Source organism: Natrix helvetica (genome assembly GCF_964273705.1).
Source record: "Natrix helvetica genome assembly, chromosome: 1".
In the NCBI taxonomy this organism is placed as follows: domain Eukaryota; kingdom Metazoa; phylum Chordata; class Lepidosauria; order Squamata; family Natricidae; genus Natrix; species Natrix helvetica.
Genome location: NC_138548.1, coordinates 281,384,110 through 281,410,197, shown reverse-complemented (window position 1 = coordinate 281,410,197; position 26,088 = coordinate 281,384,110). Strand labels below are relative to the sequence as shown.

General features: G+C 36.8%; 1 protein-coding gene across 2 annotated transcripts in view; it reads right to left on the bottom strand.

The window, feature by feature from the left end:
- SPOCK1 (SPARC (osteonectin), cwcv and kazal like domains proteoglycan 1) overlaps window positions 1-26,088 on the bottom strand; it is a 499,041-nt gene that overhangs the window by 359,562 nt on the left and 113,391 nt on the right. For both annotated transcript variants that reach the window (XM_081937166.1, XM_081937167.1), the window contains exon 3: window positions 11,613-11,658. In XM_081937166.1, coding sequence (XP_081793292.1) covers window positions 11,613-11,658 — 46 coding nt within the window. The remainder of the gene's footprint in view (window positions 1-11,612; window positions 11,659-26,088) is intronic.

Here is a 26,088-nt window from a genome sequence, read left to right as displayed (position 1 = left end):
GCTTAGTCAGTGTCACATTCAAAGGGCAATCTCAGAACAGCATTTGAATCTGAGATGCTCTCTGGTGAGCCACACTACTTTCTTCTGCTGGAATGAATGGCAATTATTTTCCACACGAGAGCATATTTTTGCAACACTGTTGAATGGGAGGCAATGTAATATCTGGATAATAACGGAATAAAAGTGCTGTTTACAAAAAGTTAAGCTTGGATCACAGAATCCTAAAAGTAATCCTCGACATGGCTGCAACTGAGCCCAACATTTCTATTGTTAAGGAAGAGTTGTTAAGTGAATCTTGCCTCATTTTATGACTTTTCTTGCCACAGTGGTTAAATGAATCACTGCAGTTAAGTTAGTAACAGTGTTGTTACATGAATCTGGCTTCCCCGTTGACATGGGGAGGTGCCAAAAGGTGATCATATGACCCCATTGACTGCAACTGTCATAAATACATGCCAATTGCTCAGCATCTGAATTTTGGTCATGTGACCATGAGGCTGCTGCAATGGTTGTAAACGTGAAAAACTATCATAAGTCATTTTTTTTCAGCGTTGTAACTTTGAAAGATCACTAAATGAATAGCTGTAAATCTAGAACTACCTGCAGTGTATTTAAACTATTCTAGGGTTCTACATATATGGAACTATAACAAGAAAAATTAGCTCTTACGTAAAATAATTTGTGGTGTTTTCTCTTTCCATCTACTCTAACAGCCCTTGCAAATAAATAGAAAATAAAAATGCATATGCTTTCTGTCAACTGCAGTAACTGGAAAAAACACACACACATTTTCATGATTAAGTAGACAATATATCTACCATATTATGAACTGTAATATTACAGGAGAGAATTGGGCTGAATATGTTACAATATGTAACTCGAGATATAGTCTTTTATATGTACTTAATATATTGTAATATAATGCAACCAAATTATTTGGGGTGGGGGTCTCATTTAATGTCAAACAATTGTAGAAGCCAGTTAAAATTGTTATTACCTTCTTATAAATTTGTGCAATTTCCTTGTATGAACTGCGTATATTATTTCTTCTGTTTCTTTAAACAATCTGTCCTTTGAAACATTGTATATATTTTTTCAGTTCTGGCCTTTTTTGCATTTGTTTGAATAGCTTGCTCTTTCACAATGAAAATCAAGCATTTATTGTTTTTTAATTATTCTAGTAATAAGCTGTTAGATACTAGCTTCAGTTATAGTGGTTTCCACCAAGGTCCTCTGTTCCGGTGGGAACAGAAGTTTAATCTCATTGGTTGAAGGGTCTGACAGCTGCCTATAAAAGGGCTGCTGTCAGACTCAACCTTCGTTGGATTGTTCTTATTTGTTATGTTATAATAAAGAGGTGTTGTTGCCTTTAGCCTTGTGTGCCTTTCCATTACACGATCTAACACTGGCGATGAAGGTGGGATAGGAAGGCAACTAGGCGAACCAAAAAGAGCATAGCAATCCAGCAAGTACATCCAGCCCGGAGATCAGCCCAACTTCGAGCAGCCATTTTTGAGCAGCAAACTCAAAATGCCCTCAGAACACAAAATGGCCATGTACGCCCCACCGACTCCATATGACCCAGTCACCGATCACTGGGATTCATATATGCTGAAGTTCAACTGCTTCCTCGAAGCTAATGACCTCATGGGCCTTTCTGAAGGCTGCAAGAAGAACATGTTCCTCAGTTACTGTGGACGGGAAGTGTTCGAAACTGCCAAAGACCTCTCTGAACCAATGCCACTACAATCAGTTGCTTGGTCCGTGCTCCAGCAGACGCTAAGGACCCATTATGCTCCCAGGCCATCTAAGCACGTTCGCTGGGACGAATTTAATATTTGCAACCAGAAGGAAGGCGAATCGATCAATGAGTACATTGCGGCGCTACGAAAGGCCACAGCGTACTGCGAGTTCCGAGACCTATTCTTGACCTCATTATATGCAGTGTGCGGGACATTAACTTATAGAGGAGGTTACTTGCCAAATCTAACCTCACTCTACAAATTGCCTTAGACCAAGCCAGGGTGTCAGAATTGGTCATCAAGTCCACAGAGACTCTGCAGCATCAAAGCACTCTGCAAGATTCGCAGAAGAGCACACGCGTACATCGCGAAGCAGCAGAGGCCAAGAGCTCTGGAGGCAAAGAAGATACAGCTGCCACATGCGTAGTAGCCATGCCAAGCCGGCGTGCAAATTTGAATGATTTCCGCCAGCGCTGTGAGCGAAAGTTTGCAAAGTTTGCAGAAGTGAGCACCCCACAACAACCTGGCAGCCAAGAAGCTGAGCTAATCGCCAGCAGAGGCCCAATCAAGGAGCATGGCAGAAGCCACCACGGCACTCAGAGGGTGAGACCAGAGTCACCTACCACACCTCAATCGGCCAAGTCCGCACTAGGTGGCCAAAAAAGCTGAAGGTCACAGTCCTCATCAAGGGCTCTCCATGCGAGATGGAGATTGGCACAGGGTCATCACTGACCATCATGCCATGGTCCACACTCAAGCAGGCTATCCCTAACCTGAAGAAGCAGTATCTATGTGCCCCTAACATCCGCCTTCGCGATTACCATGGAAACCAAGTCCCGATCGTGGGCCAGGGCACATTCCGTGTGCAATTCAAGAAATACAGCGGCTGGCTCCCTGTGATGGTGGTCAGTGGCGACCTACAGAGCCTCCTGGGGCTTTACTGGTTTGAAGCCCTAGGTCTAGAAGTGACTGGTATCAACCTTGAAAGACGCCTTGAAAGACGAGAGAGCTGAAGCGATTTTTAAGGAGTTCAAGGACGTCTTCGCCACCGGTCTGGGTAAGTATGTGGGGACTCCAATCTCTTTTAATTTGGACCCCAACATAGCCCCCATAAGGCTAAAGCCCAGGAGAGTACCTTTCATTCTCCACTCCAAAATTGATCTGGAAATTGACAAGCTCATAGGCCAGGGAATCCTAGAGCTGGTGGATCATGCACGCTGGAAGACCCCTGTAGTTACACCTGTCAAATTTGGCGGCTCTGTCCACATCTGCGCGGACTACAAATGCATGATCAATAAAACTTTACAACAAAGCGCTTACCCTGTACCTATTGCATTTATTACATTCATTAGGCCACAGCAAAGTATTCACTAAATTGGACATAGTGCAGGCATACCAACAATTGCCTGTAGATGGCGCTATGGCGGAGGTCCAAACCATTGTGATGCACAGGAGTGCACTCAAATGTCACCGCCTCCAATTTGGAATTAGTATTGCCCCTGGACTGTTCCAAAGCATCAGGAAACGGCTTTTGCAGGGGATTCCAGGAGTCATCCCCTATTTTGATGACAACTTGGTATCAGCTGCAAATGAGGCGCAACTTTTCAAACATTTATGAACTGTTTTGGCTAGAATTAGAGACAAAGGCCTCCGTCTCAAAAAAGAAAAATGCCAAATTAACATGACAAGGGTTGAATTCTTAGGGTACCTAATCGACGGCTCTGGCATTCACCCGACCACGAGAAAAATTAAAGCAATTCAGGATGCCCCTACACCTCGCAATCAAACCAAGCTACAGGCGTTCCTCGGGCTCCTTAATTTTTACAGCGTCTTTCTTAAACAGAAAGCCACTGTTGCTGAGCCCTTACACAGTCTCCTGGCAAAGAACGTGAAGTGCTCCTGGGGCAGAGCCGAGGCTGCTGCATTTGCCGTGGTAAAAAGACTTCTGTCGGCAGACACATTCCTGGTGCAGTACAGACAGACCCTGCCACTGATGCCGACCTGCGACGCTTCCCCGTTTGGCGTCGGTGCCATCCTCAGCCACCACATGCCCAACAGAACCGAGGCTCCCATAGCCTTTTACTCTAGGACCTTGCCGCTACTGAGCGGAACTACAGCCAGCTGGACCGTGAGGCTTTGGCTGCAGTGGCTGAAGTAAAAAAGGTTCCATGAGTATCTATACGGCCGTGATTTCAAACTAATTACGGACCACAAACTGCTACTGGGCTTACTGTATGGGGACCGACCTACTCCTGTGTCATTATCACCATGGATGACCAGATGGACCATCTTCCTAGCTGCCTACTCCTACCATCTCATCCACCGACCAGGCTCCACTTTGGGGCACACCGACACTTTGAGCCGCTACCTGCTGCCAGGACTTCTTGCTGACCCTACCTCCGAGACGCCAGTCCTTTTCATTGATTGCTTAGAGACTGGTCCTGTCTTGTCTAGTGACGTTGCCCGCCACTCGGCAAAAGACTCCACCATCAAACAAATTTTGAACTGGCTGTGGAAGGGGTGACCCAAGGGGCCTGTTGGATCTGATTTCAAAATGTACCATTGTCTGTTGTTAATAGCTGTTTGCTGTGAGGGGACTGGGTCGTTGTTCCACCCAAACTGTGAATTGCAGTATTAGAGGTTTTAATCGTAGGGCATACTGGAATTGTCAGGATGAAGTCTTTGGCCAGGAGTTACTTATGGTGGCCTAACATTGACAGGGAGATTGAAGAATGGGTGGCTACCTGAACACCGTGCCAGGAGTCCAGACCAGCTCCCCCAGAGGTGTCCACTAAGGAGTGGGAGCGACCTCAAGCACCGTGATCTAGGGTGCACATTGATTTTGCTGGCTCAGTTCATGGCCAGACATTCCTCGTGGGCTGCTGTCAGACTCAACCTTTGCTGGATTGTTCTTACTTGTTGTGTTATAATAAAGAACTGTTGTTGCCTTTAGCCTTGTGTGTCTTTCCATTACCCGATCTAACATAAGCCATTGCCAGTTTTGTGTTTATCCACTTTCCCGTTGACCTTTTGTAAAACTGACCATGTAATGCTTTTCCTTGCCAGTATTCTGTTTTATTTTTATTCTTTTATTTCAATAATCATATTTTTGTTTTCTCAACATTTGTAAATTCCAATACTCAACTTGCATCACTCTGTTTGTTCGTGGCTATCTTTTATATAATCATCCAATGCATGCTTTTCTTCTTCAGCAGTTTGTTTGATTTAAAGTAAACTTCTGCCTTCATTTCTGAAGGGTTGGTATCAAGATCACTATGAAGATGTGAATGGTCAACAGTTTTCTTGTTTTTTTTTTGTTCAAAGTGTGCAGTTTAGCATGTGTCCAGTTAATAAATCCAGCATTGTGCAGTATCACATGTATAGCCCAGAAAATGATGGCTTTGATGTTGCTTCTACCTTTCAATTTTGTCATTAATACTTTTCTCACACCTTGGATGTATTCTTTATTCATCACATTTTAAAGTTGTCAAGGCTTGGGGTTATCCAACTATAAACCACTCAGATACTTGTAGGCTTTATTCTGGTGATTTCTGATGGGTTGGCCAATTCCATTACTGTTCATGATTTTATTCAGTGCATTCTCATATATATGTAATTATAACGGCTATTATTTTTATTTATGTATATACCATTTTGCTATTATCTATTAGGCAAACATATCTAATATTCCTTTTTTCTCATATATTCCCCACAACAACAACAACAACAACAACAACAACAACAACAACAACAACAATAATAATAATAATAATAATAATAAATTTAAATTTATTGGCCGCTCCCTTTCCAGATAGGACTCGGGGCGGCGTACAATGGAGCATATAAAACATAAAACATATATACAAACACATAAACATACATATATACAGGACATACATGCACGGAGGAGGTAACAAATTACATCACATTGGACAATTAAAAGTCACCATTAAAATACCCCAATTGTAAAAACACAATGTGAAATTTAAAAATTTAAAAGAACTGTCAGGAGGAGTAAGAAAAATTTCGGTTGAGCCAGGCCAGATAATTGAAAGAGGTGGGTCTTCAGCTGTACACGGAAGGAGCGGAGATCGGAAGTAGTCCTGATGTCACGGGGGAGGTCATTCCACAGGGCTGGGCCCATCACAGAGAAGGCTCTGCTCCTGGGTGTCGCCCCCCGACACTGTTTAGCGGACGGCACCCGAAGAAGTCCCTCTCTGTGTGAGCGGATTGGTCGTAGGGATGTATGGGGCAGGATGCGATCCTGCATGTAACTAGGTCCTGTGCCATGAAGCGCTTTAAACATCATAATCAAAACCTTGAAACGCACTCGGTAGACTACAGGAAGCCAGTGCAGCTCGCGCAGGAGAGGTGTCACAGGGGAGTATCTAGTCCTCCCCATAATCACCCGCGCGGCCGCGTTCTGGACCAACTGCAGTCTCCGAGTGCATCTCAAGGGAAACCCTGTGAGGTGAATTGCCTGAGAGGGGGAATGGCCAAAATCACCCAGCTGATTTTAATGCCTAAGATTCATCATCTCCTGGTTTATAGCCTTAATCACTAGACCAAATTAGTATTATTATTTCATTTAAAATAGCCATCCAGTATAGCCTCTTATTTTGCCCAACTGATCTCAGAAAATCTGTAATAAACAATAAAGAAAAATAACTCAAGGGTAGGAAACAATTTTCCGAATAGAATGAAGTTAATACCTCCTAAGACCCTGTACTAGGGAAAGAAAATTAACAAAGTGAGAGGTTGTGAGTATAAACAATAAAGAAAAATAACTCAAGGGTAGGAAACAATTTTATTTTCTTTACTGTATTTACCTGAAATTAAGATTAATTCCCCTGACATAATTATCTTTAACATGAGAAGTTCAACTTGGATTCAGTGAGTATATTGTACTAACAAAGATGAATATTGCTCTCTGTGAGGCACGGGACAATCTTAACACAGGACTGTCTTCCTTCTCCATGAATTATGGCACTTTAATAGCATCTCATCTACTTCATTAAAAGACAAGGTTCATCAGACAATCCCAAATTCTGCACGTAACTTTTTGGGATGTACTGCTGGAAGTTGTCCAGAACAGATTAAATTGGTCTTTTTACATCCTAATTTCCTTTTATACAAGAGAAATCCAGAGTGCCTTATATTTTCTGTGTCACACAAAATATTCATATTCTTACAGCGCAAATGTAAAAACTTGAGATTTAATGAAGAAATATAACCAAACAAGGACCATAGGGAGATTGCTTTTTCCATGTTCCCTATTCCAAATTATTAGAAAGTATTTTTATTCACAGCAGAAAAATCCATTGATAATTACTTTAGACAACTACAAAAATTAAAACCAAGGCCATGTTCAATTCTACAAATGTCATGTTCAGGAACAAAATACCATACAATGTTTTGGTTCATCAACTTCCAAATCTTTTCCTTTCTTCTCACTCCTAAATGTGATTGCAAATCTGCAAAGCTAAGAAAGGAATATCCAAAGCTTTTCATTCTTCTTTCTTTCGCCTATCTCCTTATTTGTTTATTCAAAGCCTTAGGTCTAGGGCAGGAGTGCCAAACTGGTGGCCCGTGGACCAGATACGTCACATGCAGGCCACACCTACCCCAGCTCCAGAAAGGTCAAAAATGTGTAAAACATCACATGCAGTCATGTGACACAATCGAGTTTGATACCCATGGTCTAGGGAATAAAACCCCTCCTAACATGAAAGCTATGGTAAAAATAGGTAAAGAAGTCCCTGTGGATTTGACTCTGCTAGTGGTTGCAATTAAAGGGGGCGGTGCTCATTTCCATTTCAAGGCCATTGAGCAAGTGCTGCCCAAAGACATTTCTGCAGTCATTTGGCCAGCATGATGTCACGGAGCACTGCTACATTCCCGCCAAAATAATTCCTATTTATCTACTCACATTTGGATGCTTTTGAACCGCTAGTTGGCAGGAGGCGGGGTGATGACAAAAGCTCATCTCATTGTGTGATGCTCAGGTCTTGAACCTGGATTGCCAGCTTTACAGATGACAAGCCCAGTATCTTAACTGTGATCCACCACGCCGCCCCAATAATTAAATGATAAAAAATGCCAAAGCTACCCCTTATAGTTTTTTAGGTACGGGTATAGGAAGAAGACTCGAAGTTACATATTGCCAGTGCAGTTGTTTTTCCTGTCTTACCATCACAGGTAGCACTAAAGCATTGTACATGTTTTCCAGAATTAAAATGTCTCTGGTTTATACAATTAGCAGCATTGTATAGAACATTTTCCCTCATCAGACCCTTTATGAATTCAGCAAAAATGGATTGGGAATGAAAAGTAAATGTTTGTGACTGGATTCCTATATCCCATTAAGCTACATTTTGGTGTTGTGTGCGGTGAATAAATAGAGGATATAGTTTTGATGTAATCTCTATATTTCAGTGTTTTGATGTTGTACAATATTTTTATTTTTCTGGTAGACCAATCCAATATAAATTAACCCACATATAAATCTTGTTGACGGAAACGTACTGGTAAATGAATAAAGAGAATGGAAATAAGAACAGAATTTCTTTTCATTTTTTACACAAACGTAATATATGTACATGAATCTAAAACTATTTTATGTAAAATACAAATGTTAATACAACTTGACAGTGTGATTTTGATGACTGAATTCCAGTTTAATTTTAATGACTAAATTTAAATGAAAATTGAACACAGAATCCCCAATTTACTTCTTTAGAGCAGCCTTAGTCCATGTAAATCTCTAACATACACTGATAAGTTGGGAGCTGTATGCTGAAATGATTTCCATAACAGTAAGAGTGAAAAGAAAGATAACTTCATGCTGCATTGTATCAATAAACCCCACTGTTTTTCTAGTTAAAAAATGAATATACTGACTAAGTCAATTATCTTTTGATAACTGCCCAATTTATGAGGTTCCTTTTATTTACATTCTAATCAATAATTTTAAGCAAGTCACTTTTTATATACCAGTATATATTCAATATATGTGCCAAGTAGCCTCTGAAGAACTACACACACACGCACACACACGAAATGATTATAACAGCAGAGTGATTAGCATCTTGAAATTAAGGCAATTCTAACATGAAAGACAGAGAAAGAGAATTGGCATCATTAGAATGCAAATAGCACAAGAACATTAGCAACCCCCCAAATGCAAGTAATAAAAATAAGCAGCTAACACAAAATTAGAGTCAATAGTTCCCCTTAATAATAAAAAAAATCACAGTTACATAAAGAATTGAATTAACCGTTAATGTATTCTTTCAGGATGAAAAGTTTGAGATTAAGTACTGAACAGATAATTGTTAACTGTGCACCTTAACATGATATTATGTACTAACAAATATGCATTGAAAGTACCAATACTCCTCTGCCAAATTATAAATTATACCCAGCATATAAATTGTGGGAATGGAAATGGTTGTGAAGCACTGAAAAAGATGGCTTAAAATTGTACACAAAAAATTGCCTTGAGCTTCTAATATGAACAGAGATATATTTTAATTATATTCCAATACAAATTCTGAATCTGATATTGTTGATTGTGTGGAATTCTAATTTAAATCTAGAAAGACAGACACTTTTCAGAGAACACAGGAGCCTAGCATTTTTATCTTATTCTTTTTTCTTAGTGTACTGCTTACTTAGTTATAGGGTCCACTTATTTTTGTATTGTGCTTCCCAGGTTCTTACACCAAAGCTCATCAAAGCATGATATGACAATGGGTTTTTGTTTTTCAGTCAATTTGTTCTAGAGCCTTGTGTTGATTTGGGTTGAGAAGGAGTGACTATGCCATTTCTTCTCAATAGGCTTCAGTATCTATGGAAAGCTACAACCTAGGACCACGCGTGCCGGAAGTGGCACGCAGAGCCATCTCTCCATCCATGCCAGCAGTTGCCTGTTGCTCTTCTGGGTTCTGGCGCACATGTGCAGCTGGTCTTTGCATGCAGGGTAGCACCAGTAATCGGAAGAGTAGCTTTCCCTGCTGCGCAAGCACGCACCAGGAAACTGAGCTTCCCGTTTCCGGCACGCACATGCCCGCTGGCCAGCCGTTCTTCCCACATGCATGCACATCAGAAACCGGAAGACCAGGTGACTGGCATGCATGTACATGCGGGAAACCGGAAGCTCAGCTTCCAGGCTCATGCATATGTGCTCTTCCAATTTCCACACTCCTGCACATATGCACCATGGAGCTGCTCTTCCAGTTTTCAGCGCTCCCCTGCGTGCATGTGCGCACTCCCATTTCGGCACGGTGCTGAAAAGGTTCGCCAACACTGACCTAGGTCTTCCTCCTCCTAGCCCAGAGTCTTAAACCTAGCATTTTTCTAATAAATAATAAATAAATAAATAAATAAATTTTCTACATTTTTATGCTTCAGTGGAAGAAAATACAACTTTTAGTATGATGCATGCCATAAGTTTAAATTAGTTTTACCATCTGCAGGTTTTCTATTTGATGTGGCATCTCTACTTTTTAATGAACAAGCAAAAAGTATTAAACCTGAAGGATCATGTACACAACTACAACAAAGCTGATAACATGCCTGGTTATAATTACTATGATTTTGAAAGAATTCTGCTGATCATTCTCTCCAAGTATATGTTGCTTCCTCTGGGAAGACAGACGTGTTTAGATAAACTGCATAACTTTTCACAAAAGTACAGAATCCAATTTATTTTTTCTCCCATCATCCTTAAGATTTCAGGATCAGTTTTGTCAAATTAAAATTGATTGAAGCAATAGTAACCAGAATTGATATTACTGTGAGAAATGGTCTCTGCATGTTCACTTGCAAAAAAAAAAAAAAAAAAAAACCAAAACCTTTAGCAACAGATTTGGCATGAACAAAAGAGCTAGAACAAGTTTTTAAGTGAGTTCAAAGTGTTTTGAACATACTTCTATAGTTTCTATGGAAATACCCGTTGTTACCAAAGAGACTATACAAAATTATAGCCGAGAACATTGTGTTAGCTAGAGCAATATTGCAGGACTTGTCAAATTATTTTCCTGTAATAATTATGGATCCTATGTTTTCAGGACTACCAGTTCTGAATCGAAGTTGTAACTGTGGTGAACCATTACTAAGGCCAATAGAATATGCATTATCATGTTAACATATGCACCTTTTTCTATTTAATTTCTTTTTGCCAGAAGACTTCCAAGTGCTAAATTGTATTTTTCATTAGTGTTTCCTGAATTTGACTGTCAATATAACTCTCACTCTTTTATGTGTACTGTATATGACACAAACATTTCTAGCACATTGTTATTTAGGTCCACTGAGAGGTGTACCATTAATCCTGGGAGATTCTTGAACTCACAGTGAAACAAAACACATTTATCAACATTATCTTTTATTACTGCCATTACTGACCTTTGGAGAAGTCAAGACTAATCCTAATTCCATCACATTTAGTCAATGCTAGAATAAATTCTTTCAATTCTATGTTTGGACATCTGCAGCCATACAGCATATTTTTATCCCATTAAATTTAGCAAATATTGCCAATATGTTCTAATATAAGTCTCTTCTCTCTTCAAGAAACTGGAGCTGAATGTTAAAGAGTCAAATCATATTTTTATTTATTTCAAGAAGATCATTTCGAGGTCCTGAATAATTAACTCAATGTAATATTTCAAAACAGCATCCTAATTAAAATGCAAGTTGCTGATGAAATTTAAAAACATAAGAACAGATAACTCTTGTTATATGAAAAAAAAATGTCTAAAATATCTAAATTAAAAGATTTTTAAAAATTGATATGCTAAGTATTTCTCAGACAGGCAAAAATAACTTGACGTACACAACATAAAACAATTTCAATATTTCTTTTACCTTGATCAAAAGGCTTGTTTGGATTCCAGTTTCTGAAATAATCATCCTAAATGAAAAAAGATGGATATAATTAAATTACATTTTAAACCCTCTTTCAGTCATATGCATGCCTGAACATGTGATGTAATGCAGGGCTGTCAAACTCGCAGACAGTTTAGTAAAAGGGGAAAAAGTCCCAATATGTCACGTGACGACGTTGTGACAATGCGAGTTTGACACCCCTTATCTAATGGATATATATGCAAACCTGTTCACATATCTTCTTGGCAAAGAACTATTTTTATCAGATTTTGCCCTTCTAATTGGCAGCACCTGAATGAAGTTCTTTCAGACTATTCCATTGCAAACTTTAAATGATTAAAAGGCATGTATTGAGTTATGAACAATAGTACTATCCTATGAAGGGATGAATCTGTTTTCATTTGAACTTTACATCATGAAGCCAATATAAGCATTAGCCATTTCCATTAAGGGTATTATTAACTTTTTATGATTCTTAGTCATTACAGTATTTATCAGATGTGATCATGTTTGATTTTCCCTGACATAATTACTTGGGGAAATAGGGACAGAGGTATGCCATTTCTTAAGAATAGAAGATAATTAAAAGGAGAAAATGACACTACAGTAGGTGCATTGAATATAAGATTAGATAACATAAGCTAACTTTGGAAGAACAGGATTTTTAACCTTGCCGATTGTTTCATTAATTTTTTTTTAATTCCTAAATAGGATTTCATTATTTTCTATCCCTGCCTTTCAGGTGAATCCTTCTTTTCCCTTGAATCCATCCCAGGTTTTTTCTCACCCTCATTTTTCCTTCCTGACCAGGAGCATTCCTTCTGTTTTTTGTTGAGTCTATTGTACAAACAGTATGGGAAGCCTGTACTTGGATAAACAGTGCATTTATCTCTATGTATACATGGGAAAAAGAATGCTTGCAACATATACGTCAATTCACTTTATAAAGGGCTCAGCTTATTTTATTAGCAATGAATTTTAATTAAATGTATTAATTCATTTAATTATTTTTAAATTTTTGTTTCTAGTTTTTGCCTTGCCATTATTCAGGGGTACGATGGTAGATATATGATCTGGATAGGCATACACATATACATTTATTGGAGACAATTTTCCAAGTCAGTCTTAAGCCAAAGTTAAAGTTGGCAGTTCTATATAGAAAATGGGAGAATCTCAGTATTGCCTGGAAAACATTTTCATCCATAGGAATGAAGAAATACAGTATGGATTAAATAATGTATTTAACAATTTAAATATTAGAGAAGGAATACAGAATCTACTATGATAGAAAGGTGCAAAATAGTTTTAATTGACTCGCGGGCAATTACATTGAAGAATATGCAGCTCATGCAAGTAGTTTACTCACACTGAGCAGTAAAGCTACCGAGCCTTGAATTCATCTTGCCATTTTCTAATTAAAGGACAAAATGAAAGAGGGATCTTAAGAAGGTTAGTCATCATAAAGGTTTACAATGCAAGAGAATAAATTACTTGCATGAGCATACCAAAATATTATCAAGAATAATATTAATAAATTCTAATTTCTCCTCCATAAATTAAAATTATACATATTTATTACATCTTTTACTGCATAAACTATCTATTTCTTAAATAATATAAACTGAGAATTGTAAAGGAATAAAAAAGCTTCAGGTTTTTTTAGTTTCAGAGCATATGGAAGCTTATACATTTTAAGAAACATAGAAACAATGAATATTTCACCAGCCAATGAACTGTAGTTTTGTTTCTGAAGAAATATTCATGTATAATAACAATAACCTAAAGATAATTTCAGAGAAGTAACTGACAAATTTGAAAAGAATGTCATAACAAAGGAAAAAATTGGCACAGCAATAAAATATCCATTATTGAAATACTTTTTTTTCCAAAACACAAATTTTATTTGTGATGACAATGAGATAAATTATAGATGAGAATAAAATCTCAGTAATAGGAAACATAGAGAATACAATAATGTGTATCTCAGTTAAAATCATGTAAACTATATAGCATTTACCTATTATTATATTATATTGTATCATATATTCCTCCAAAATCATTTAGTACAGCATCATGTATCAGCTCAGTTCTCAGTATGATCAATGAATTGATTATATATGCATTTGAATACTATTATGATAGAAAATGCTTAATCACAGTTGGCTGTGTCCAAATGTTTCAGATTAAGAACACATGAATGCTACAAATAAATTCCTTCTTTCCATCACAATTTCCACTCTATGGAAATGGAACTTGATTGAATCGTGTTCAACTGAATATCCCTATACTAAATATGACTAAATTAATATAGCTAAATTGGCATCCAAAATTACAGGGGAGAATTTAAGAATTCAATTGCAAAGGTATTTACTCAAGTTTGAACTCAATCATCTTTACAAATCAAATTGGATGTTTTATTCACAACATTGAATCTGATGATTTGATTGATTTTTTTACAGTTCCAAAAATATTTTGGATGGGCTGCAAACCAATTTAATAATAAATTATAACAATAATAAAAATAGTTTGTTCAATCCCTTGAATTATTAATCCAAATCCAATTATGATTTTTTTTTTAAAAAATCAGAACACTTCTTCAGGTTGAAACCATGAAAATCTGACAACTATTTAACCATTTCAATCAAAACATAGCCGGTGACACATCCTTAGCTTGAATGTATCTCAGAGAAGCATGTTTCTAGATGTGAGAAACTTCCCTTGTAAAAAAGAAATGAGCATAGATAACCAATGCATAGCAAGTGTCACTGATAAAGGTCAAAGGACTGCTGATAAAGATAACAGGATTGCTCATTAAGTTATTTGGCATTCTATGTCCAGCTACTGGGTTGAGTTTCCTGCAAACTTGCTAGGCTAGATTCAGGCATTTTTTCTTAATGCCCAAAGGTTCACAAAATGTCTGACCTCTCTCTGAAATAAAGTTAGCATCCTCTAGCAACATGAACTTTACATCTAGAGTGCAGAGTTTAATAAAAAGTATACAAAATTTAGAATAATCCAAAGCATATAGATATACAATAGTTTCTAAAAGTATGAATTAAATGTAGCAGATCTTAATTGGATGAAATTTTTCAGGGGAGTTTAGCTTGGTTGCTGAGTTACTGAATTTTGGGTTGAGCTACTGTATTAAACATGATGGATATAATACGTTATGCATGATTAATTATATGTAATCTCATTTATTTCTGTGGAAGAGTTGAAAACATTATTTTGTCTTTTAAAAATATATAATAAGTAGATAAATTTAGCAGAAATGAGAATGCAAATTTAAATAAGTAACAGATTAATATCACATATGCCCTCATCATTTCATAAAAGGCACAGATAGGTGAGAGATAACAAATTAAATATTTTAGGGCAGCCAAAAGTAGAATTGAATGAAAAATTCAACACAATGTAGGGTATTTTTTTTTAAAAAAAATACTCCAGTATTTATATAAAGAAGAAAACATACCTCAACCTCCTGATCACGGAAGCATAATAAATAAGAGGAAACAAAAGAATTATATTAAATGATGTGAAACTTTCAGCTTTTTATCTAGCAATAATACACATTATTGTATTAATAATAATTCAATTGATAATTTAAAATCTGAAGATGTAAATGTGTTTAGATAGACATTTAATACACACATTTAATTCATACACATTTTTCTTCAGTAAACCTTCTACATCAATCGAAAATATATGCTAGCTTCCAAATTCATGGCAAATATTGCATCAGGCGCAAGAAATTTGGAAGTCAGGTTAGGTCCAAAATAAGTAGAAGTTTATTCCATGCTACCTCTGTATAATAATTTCACTAATACATGCCAGGTTGGCCTTCTCATCCATGATAAAATCACGAATGAGGGAAGCTTTGTTACAGACTGACCTGGCATTCAAAAGCAGGAGCCAGATGCCAGGACCATTGAAGTTTAATTCAACGTTCAGGACTGATATCAAGAAGCTGGAACATTTCAAGACAGCAGTTCCCCTGTCCCCAGGAGTGGCCCACTCCTTCTCCCCCTCCCCATATAATTCGATGGGTAAACTGTTCTTCCTGCTAGGAATCTGTTTTCATGTAACTTAAATTTATTATTCCACAAACTGCACTCAGGAACCAAAGAGTTCTTGGCTTTCTTCTGTGTGACATACATTCAGATTTTTGAATAGTCCTATCAAATCCTCCTCTTCTCAATGCTAGATCCTCAGCAACTTAAAATTATCTTTGTAAGACTTCAATTTCTAATACCGTGATTATTCCCTTTGGCATTTGATAATCCTGTTTCAGTTGGTATAACTTCTAGAATATGATGTTCAGAACTATACATATGACTCAAGTCTGAATCTTGCAAAAGCAGATTAAAATGAAAATATTATTTCATGTGATTTGGAAACTATAGGTTTGTTGTAATGGCTTTCTTTGTAGTTGTAACATATATTTTTTCATTTGCACTACTACCAAATCACATATTCCCCATCCTAGGCCTGTGCTTTCAATTTATCATTTCTAACTGAAGAACATTGCTTTTGTTAATTTTCTCAGACATATCAAGTATGTTCTCAATTTTAAAAGCTGTTGTACAATTTTCTCCTGATCTCAGCAATAACATAAACCTGAACCTTTTGTAGTACTAAATCCTCTACTCCATTCAAGTGTTATTCTTGAATGTGGATTGCTGTTTTTGTTACCAACCTGACCTTGCTAGACACACTGAAATAATCACTTTATGCATATGTACAGAGTCCATTATGGAATAAAGAGAAGCCAATGAATTTTTCTGGACTACAGTAAAGAAAATTCATTGATCCCTATGGATTTTCTTCTTAAGGGCACAGATTCTTTTTAGTCACCTACAGTAGGGCTGATTTAGGGAGCCAAAACAACCTTTTGACTCCCTGCTAAACTGGAAAAGATTATAGTTACACTATAAGGAGAACATAATAAACCTCTCCGTTTCTCAGCAGAGGGAGCCAAAGTTGTCCAAAAGCATTTCCATGGTCTTGCGGCCAGCATAACTATACACCAAGGCACACGGAATGCTGTTATCTTCTGACTGAATTTTACCTATTTATGTACTCACATTTGCATGTTTTCAGACCATTAAGTGGGCAGGAGCTGGGGCAGAAACAGTCTGCCTTCCGGGGGCATCTTATTGCCATTCCCACCCTTAATTTAGGGGAAGATAAAAATAGGACAACTCCCAACTTCAGTGGTATGATCTTGTGCTGCTGAAGACTGCAACTGTAGAACTAGGGCAAAATGAAAACTTTTGCTTTAGAGGAAAAGAGCAGGAAATAAATAAAAATTAATAAATAAAAGGTTAAAAATCAAAAACACCCCTCCTGCTATTTTCATTATTTCAGAGGAAATCTGGTCATTCTCACCACCATCATAAGAAGACAAAATCAATTGATAAAAATCAATATTCTTGTAGGCAAATAACAAGTTACCTGGAACTGAAAGCACGTATGTTTAAGTTAACAATTCAGCAGTGTTCTTAGTAGAGTCTCTCCTCTCCCTACATTTCAAATTTAGCTCATTAAGATTTATCCACTAGGTTAATGATGGTTAAGTAGTAGGTAGGTAGGTAGATAAGACAAGACAAGACAAGACTACAGACACCAATACATGATATAGTTGACCATACTTTTCCAGTATAGCTATATACTAAAAAAACTATTTACTAAAAAAATACCTCTAACTTTGGTCTCAGGGGTGGGGGCAGTACATAATTCGAACAGTGCCTTGAGTCCATGTGGCACATAATATTTTACCTTTTACTTTTTTATATATGGATGAATCAATTCATTAATAATTTATGGGATAGGATGAGTTTCAGGAACATTGACTATGAACATCAATGACTGTAATAAGAAGCTGTGTGCTTGATACTGCATAAAGCTTATACAAGGAGCGTGAGCGAACTTTGCTAAACTTTGAATTATGAATCAAAGTGGTTAATGTGGGTTGAAATAAACATTATGCAAGATAAAGCCAAGTCTCCATAAAACAACCAAACCCAAGTGGTAGATTTTGTATGTGATTTTGCTTTTACGTCTCCTTAAAATGCTAGGAGGGAGAAATACTTAGTAAAGTAACTGACAGATTGGCCTTTTAATCTTATCTTTTTCTCAGTACCCATTCTGGAACTGTAATCTCTTGTCCATTATTTTATTGCCCCTCTGTTGATATTATTGTAAAATGTTCTGTAATTAATATACTATATTACTTTAATAAGTGATTTATCTATCTGAGTGTATATGATCTCAGTTTCTGGTAAATTAAATGATACTGTGGACATCCTATTTTAGGATCTTGAGGCTCTGAGGATTGGGATAAAGAAGGTTTCAGCTGAACCTGGCAAAAATCAGTGGCTTTGGGTTTGGAATCCTTTTGCTTTTGGGACTATGTCATCTCTGGTGATAGATGGGTTGCATCTATTGTCTATTATTCTTGCTTTAGCTGGGTTTTTTAAAATATTTGTTAAGGTAAATTATTTTTTAACAATAGTGTTGTATGCTTGCTTGTGAGATGAGCAGCTATATAAATTAGATAGAAAAATTCTATATACTACCTTAGTGAGTGACTCCTTACTAAAGCTTTGGAATCTCTCCATAATCTACAATCTTTTAGAGTTTATCTTAACTTTATCCAGGTCCAATCTTATCTGGAATTTTCAATCAAAGTGCTTGGGAGGAGGATGCTAAATGCAAGTGTGTTAAAATGAACACAGATTAATAGTTATTGCAATGCTTGATTTCCTTCACATGATTTACCTACTTCTGATGATCCTGTTTGCCAATCACTGGCTTCTGATTAAGGAATCTATCAACTTCTAAAGTCATTGTTAGAAACAATGGGAAGCTAAGGCAGTTTATGTAATTTGACCATGAGGTCTAAATGTTTATAATTTCATCCTCTGATATCCACGGAATAAGGTGTCCTATCAACTAACAATTAATTAAACTGCAGATTGATTTCTCCAGGATGATCTATCTCTAAAATGTCCTCCTGACTTCCAAAGTTCTATTCTACTTTATTGCCACTGAAATGGAATCAAACCTCTGTGCCACTTAGCATCCTCTTCTCTTTCCTTTCAGCATATAAAGTAGTTGTTTTCTGATTGTAAATTTCTTCGATGGAGCTTCATCTGGGTTCTGTCTTCCTGGCATGAGTGAACAATGTCATATTGGAGGAGGAAGGGAACTTTCAGCTGTTTTATTTCTGCAGACTTCGTATTTGGGTAAAAAAAAGTATTTCCTATCCAGTCGTGTCTGACTCTAGGAGATGGTGCTCATCTCTGTTTCTTAGTCAAGGGAGCTAGCGTTGTCCAAAGATGCTTCTGTGGCCCTGTGGCCAGCATGACTATACACTGAGGTGCATGGAATACTATTACCTATTTATCTACTTGCATTTGTATGCTTTTGAACTGTTAAGATTGGCAGGAGCTGGGGCAGGAAAAGGAGCTCACCCCATCACATGGTACTTGGGCATCAAACTCATACAAGACAGCAAACCTTCTTAATCCTATCATTGTCAGGAGTTTCCTGCTGCATGTCTGTGTCAGTTTTGCAACGAAGCTGGCAGAGAGCGGGGGAAGCTTAAATGAGTCCAATGGGTAATTTAATCAGTTCTAATATTGGACTTGTTTCTACCTAATTTGATTAATTCCTTGCTGATGTGATGTTGAAAGCGTTATTTGAGAATTTTTCACATAGAAGGCATCACTTTTGCTATTGCTCCTTATATCATTATATATTCTTAAGCTGGCATCAAACTATCAAATGTAAGTGCTTCTTTTGCAGGCTCATACAGCTCTTCAGAACCTGTTCCTCATTGTTTTCATAGTCTCTTTGCTGCTAAAAAAAAGATTTCCTATTTGCTTGTAAGATAATGTAAGAATTATTTTTTTCTGTTGTTACTGTTTCTAGGTCTAATACGTAGCTAATATTTCTCAGCTACATCCTTAGCAGCATCAAACAAAATCTCATTAAATGCTACTGAGCAGACTTCACAAGATTGAACAGACCATGACTTGAACAGTCTCATAGCTGTTTATTGCTCCCTGTAGTACTATTAGGATCAAAGCTTTTGTATCTTTTCTTATGTCATACTGGCATGAGAGTCCCGTGGGACTGAGATAGGTTATAAGTGCTGTCAATTAATTAATTAATAACTAATGTAAAATATGAGATTCTACCATATTACGCTGAAGCTCCAAAGAGAGTTTGGTGTCACATAGTTTGATAGTATAAGCACTGAACTTCTCTGTGTCAGTGCAAAGAAGAAAAGGTTTGACAAGCAATGGTGGAATTTTAAAAAAGTCAGATGTAAGAATTAATAGAAAAGGAGAGTGGGAGAAAATATACTTTGCTTAGAGGTTAGAGAGAATCTGATTAATTATGGAATGAAATAAAATGTGGAAAGACTTAAAAAAAAGCAGGAAATTAAACTGTTGAGTCATAGAAAACCAGAAAGAAAGAAAGTTAAAGATGAAATAATATTAATTGCTTAAAGCCTCAATTAGATAAGGAACTAATAGAATCTGTTGTAATTATATGTGCAACTGGTATATTTTGGGAGGAATATATCATCATTACCTCAGATAATTATCATCTCTTTATATTCAATGTAGAGTGCTGGTTGCTGAAATTTACACATTGGAATTCTGAATAGTAAGTGCATATCTCACTAACTTGCTATCAGAGGAAGAAGGGAGTTCTACATGAAAGAAAGAACTATGTAAACAGGTCTAGGTGGAAATAAAAACAGATGGTTACTGGAAGTAAAGCTAAATGATAACACAGGTACACTCAGTTACAAGGGGGGATACAAATTCCAGAAAAAAAGTGGGATTTAATTCTTAAGTAGCTCAACATCCATGGATGGAACTTAGGGAGTTGCTTGAAGTTAAATGAAATTAAGCACCCAATGTTGTTCCATTATGAATTCTGCAGCAAATAAATTTAACAAATAAATAAATAATCCTCTTCCTAGTGTTTTTCCCGCAAATGCAGAGTCCACTTTTCAAGTCAACAAAACACTATCTTGCATGATTAAATACAGTATCTGAGTCCAACTGGACATTTTTGATGTCCGTATTTATTGTATCTTGCCATCTTTGCTTTGGCCTTCCACATGGGTTCTTTGCCATGTGTATTAAAGTGGAAGACGATGTAGACAATGGTGTGGGGTTTTCTCCCACATTTTCTCTGATATTGGTGCGGTGCACATTTTCTTCCAAACTGTGTCATTGCTGACATGGTCAGGGAAGGAAATGTCTAATGACATCTGAAGATGACAAGAATAAAATTTGGATTCAGCTCCGTGAAAAATATTTGACCTATTACTTAGTTATGACCACCTCTTAAGTAATCCATAAAAAAATTACCAAGATAGACCCATGCTACCATAATGGGCAAAGTGCTATCAGAAAACTCTATTGCCAACTGTACAGTTTTTGAAATTAAATTTGCTTGTGCAAAATGCAACTGTACAGGCAATTATGTGTGCTTTTAGAACAGTGCATATTACACCTCTGTGAAACAGGTGGTCAAATAAATTTGATGAATGAATGAACAAACAAACAAATAATTCATAGGAAGGATTAGCTTTCCACTTTCATTTCCTCTACCTTGTAATATTGGAGTTTAATCCGACATCAGGGCAATACGAAAACAGTAACTGCTGTTTGTAGTGTTTGCTAATACTAATCCAGAGCATAATATAACATTCCCCTGAGGCTAAATGCCTAATGAAATAAATTGTATTGTCATCAAATTATACATTTTTGAATGCAAATATAGATTTCCCAGTTGTAACAACAGACCTGTTTTAGTTAAAAAGGATAGTTTTTCAACCTTCTATGAACAATGTAATCTTTCTAGCAATCTTTTTCTATTTGGTTTCTTGGGAAATGTGGAATATTCATTCAATTAGTCTGGCTTCCACAATGAATGGATAGTAGGTAGCAAGGGAATATTCCTTTCTCTCTCTTTTTCTGATGGCAGAAGGAACCCTTGAAGACATCATGATATATTTCCCAAGATGGGTAGAATTCAGGAGGTATTACTTTTGCACATGACAAGACAAATGGATAGAATACAAAAAAGGAATGTTTTAAATATCAGCAAGGTTGGAGTGGCAGGTATACTTATGGGAATTAGGAGGGTTTTAAGTCACTACAACTCAACTGCTAATGAAATTAAATGAGATGTTCTGGTTTGGGAAAAATAGTTTGCTTTGTAAACTATGAATATAAACTCATCCATTTCTACAAAATATGACAGGAAGTGTTTTTTTTTTCCTATTCGGTTTTATTAAACTTCCTCTCTTTTAACTCATAGTTTTTCCATATTTGTTTAAAGTTTAGAGTTTTTTTTATTTCTCAATAGAATGAAAACTTTCCTCAGTTTATTCATAACAAAGCTGACACAGACTAGTGTTTCTGCTTATAAAGATAAAATAGTGGATTGTAGTAAAATGAGCTGCGGTGGTGCAATGGTTAGAATGCAGTACTGCAGGCTATTTCAGCTGACTGCTAGCTGCAATTTGGCAGTTCAAATCTCACCGGCTCAAGGTTGACTCAGCCTTCCATCCTTCTGAGATGGGTAAAATGAGGACCCAGATTGTTGGGGGCAATATGCTGACTCTGTAAACTGCTTAGAGAGGGCTGTAAAGCTCTATGAAGCAGTATATAAGTCTACGTGTTATTGCTATTGCTAAAATGGAAAGTCTGCCAAACCAAACTCACATAAGTAGTAACTTTCAATAAATGCAAGATATTTTACACTCTTACAAAACTAGATTGTGTATCTCACTGGTGTTATTTTTTCTTGCTACATTTGGATGTATGCATCCGATAGCACAATATAATATGAAATCCTCCCCAAATAGAGCTCAACATCTAGAGAAGTGGTCTGCTGTTGTTTTCTTCTGGAATTTTTAAATAGCCCAGTCTAGTGTATGGTACTAGTATTCTCTGGAGGATTCTCATTGAACCATTAGCCAGGTATGAGTTTCTTACATTCCAAGCCCAATGAAGTAGGCAGGTCCTCTGTCAAGTATGTTCAGAAAGCCACTCATAAATGCCAACAAACCTGAGGTCACATTCCTTTAGTTTGGTTTTAAAAAAACCTGTAGTTTGAATGCCTAAATGCCTCAGAGCCAGCGCTTGAGTGCTTGATTTTGAATGAAAGCACCTAGTATAAAGGGAAACTTGGTAGAATGGATGAACATACTGCATAATGTCATACTTACGTACAAATTCTATAAAAAAGATAGGAAAGTATGTTTTGAGAATGTCATATTATATACCAAATAAGAACTATCCACAGGAATTGGGAGGTAGTATCAGATCTTTAAGGTTCTCTTCAATTAAAAATAAAATAAGTGTCTAAATAAAATAGGGTTTTAGTAATGGATAGATTCAATTACCTCCTCACAGAATAATATAAAAGGGCAGGGTGTTTTGTTTTGTTTTACAACTAAGTGTTTAAATATTAGATCTCGCAACAACTGCACTCTAGAGAATAGTCTCAAAATGGGAGGTCATATGTCTAGTTGTTCAAAATATCCAGAAGCAAGAGAGAAGTCTGTAAATATTTAAGCTGAAAAATAGAAAAGATTCCAAACCATTCATGTTTAACTTCAGGTTTTTAAAAAAAGTGTTTGAAGAATGAGGGAATCAGTAATTGAAAACTGAAAAGGAGAGTAAACAAATAAAATAAATTTGGCACCATTTCTCAACTTTATATTCATCACAATCAAAGCAAACTTTCAGTATCTATAGGAGTTAATAGCAACCTGAATTGAAGCATACAAATTAAAACATTTAAGAAACAATGAGATAAAATAATTAATTAATTAATCTCATGTGCTGTATTCATACCAGCTGGTATGCAACACATACTGCAACACTCTCTACATGGGGCTGACCTTGAAGAGCACCCGGAGGCTTCAGCTGGTCCAGAATGCGGCCGCGTGGGTTGTCATGGGGGTACCTAGGTGCTGCCATGTTACACCCCTTTTAGGCAGCCTGCACTGGTTGCCGGTTGTTTTCCGGGTGCGATTCAAGGTATTAATTATGACCTTTAAAGCGCTCCATGGCTTAGGCCCAGGGTACCTGCGAGACCACCTACTGCCACCAGTAGCCTCCCACCGTCCAGTACAATCCCACAGAGTTGGCCTTCTCGGGGTGCCGTCGGCCAGACAATGTCGGCTGGTGACCCCCAGGGGGAGAGCCTTCTCTGTGGGAGCGTCTTCCCTCTGGAATGAGCTGCCCCCAGAGCTTCGCATAATCCCTGAACTCCGGTCCTTCCGACGCACTCTAAAAAGTTGGCTTTTCCAGCAAGCCAGCCTGGCCTGTTAATTTTATCTCATTTTTTAAATGTATTGTCCTATAAATTGGGTTTGTTTTTTGGATATGTATTTAATTTCTTTTAAACTTTCGGGATGTGTTTTTTTTAATGTTGTACGCCGCCCTGAGTCCTTTGGGAGAAGGGTGGCATATAAATCCAATAAAACAAACAAACAAACAAACGAGAGAGTGCTATCTTGTGGGACATAGGAAATGTGTGTTCTGTGTCATGATGGCTGTCCTTTGGAATGACATATGGCTGGCTCCCATCCTGATCATATTCCAAAAGACTATTAAACATCTAACTCTTATTTCAGATTAAGGAGGTTGGGTCCCATTGTTGAATGGTTTATGTATGGTATTGTCACTGCAATTAGTTGTACACCCTTATTATTTTCTATTTTGTTTCTGTCTTGTTTGCAATGCAAGCCACCCATAGTCAGACTGAGTTGGCTGGTGCACAATTTTAATAACCTTCCTGTCATTTCTCATAGGTTCTCCCAAGTAACTCAATTTTCAAAAGTCGCCAGATGTGAGTATATGTCATGATTTCCACTGGGAGGCTACTTCTTCAAATTTTGTCTCAGCAGTATTTCTTCTACTGCATGATAAAATTCTACTTTTCCTAATACCTTTTATCACATTGCCTGGAATTTTTTGTTGAATGTATAGATATAATAGAAATCAAATGAATAAATGAATAAACAAAACGATACATTTCACAACAAATCTTTATCCTACAGATTTCTAACTTCATTTTCTAGATTTTACCTCAAAATACGACATAATTAAAATTTTATTTTTAAAGTATTAAAATGTCCCAAACCAATATCAAGGGAAATAATTACTAGTAATCAAACAATTATAGCTTTTGCTTTGTATCATAAAAACAAAGGATTATTTTATTGCCTTAATTCCTAAATTAGTAATTGTTAAATGAGTAACTCTAATCAAATTGATACTGTAAATATGACTGTTACATTATTAATCATAAATATTATCACTGGAATGCAAAAATCACAAAATTCCACCTTGCTTATTTTGATCAAAGTCACTGGAAAAGACAGTTGCTTTTTGGAATAGTCATAAGTAAAAGGAAACAAGGCTGCCCAAAAAACACATAATTGAATGGATAGCATCATCAAATCCTGACACTGCTGGCAGGCATTAAAGACAAGATTTTGTCCTCTGGATGTGTGACAGAGACCATGGCATGATTGTGCTGATTTGTTGTTGATTTTTTTTAAACTTTGGCTAATGATTACATTTGTGTGTCATATTGTTATATGTTGCTGTGGTGTTTTTAATTGTTATTAGCTACCTAGATTTATGAATTTGATATCGACAGCCATATAAATTGATATAATACATAAAATTATATATAAATATACATTTTGGAATTCTCCAAAGACAGTATCAAGACTTTTAGAGCTGGCAAGTATTACATTTTTATAACATCTGATAATATTGCTTTTCATTCCTGGCTGGAAATATCTTTGAATCATAGGACTAAAAGTCAGAAGCGTTGATTGACTGCCCTTTTATAAAATATCCTATTTGTGGCATATCTTAAAAAAAAAAAAGCTTGTTAATAAGAATATTTGCAACATGCAAAATAAACATTTTTGTGAGTTTCTCCTCTCCTAGAATTTTCAGGGACTACAAGAGATTCTGGAGCTTCAAGATGCATACCTCTTTTCTAATATTTGGTAATGATGCCAGTAATTTCTCTAGTGAGTCTGTCTATTTCCATCCGAAAATTACATTCCTACATTGTGCCTGTGCCATTCTCATTTGATTTACAACTTCAAATGCATAGAGATGGAATGGAATGGAATGTCATTCCCAGTCATTCTTTCTGACAAAATGGAAGCATTTTTTTCTGAGCAAAACTGATTCTCAATTTGTCTGAATATTCCCCAGCAAAAAGATAATATATTAAGCAGATGGTTAAAGTATCAGTACAAATGGTTTTCACTTTGTTCCCATCAACCTTGGCTATACATCTATTCGATTGTAATAAAAGGGCAAGATTACATGAAGTCCTGATCAACAGGGATCTCCAGAGCTAGCTCAGAAACAGTACACCTCAC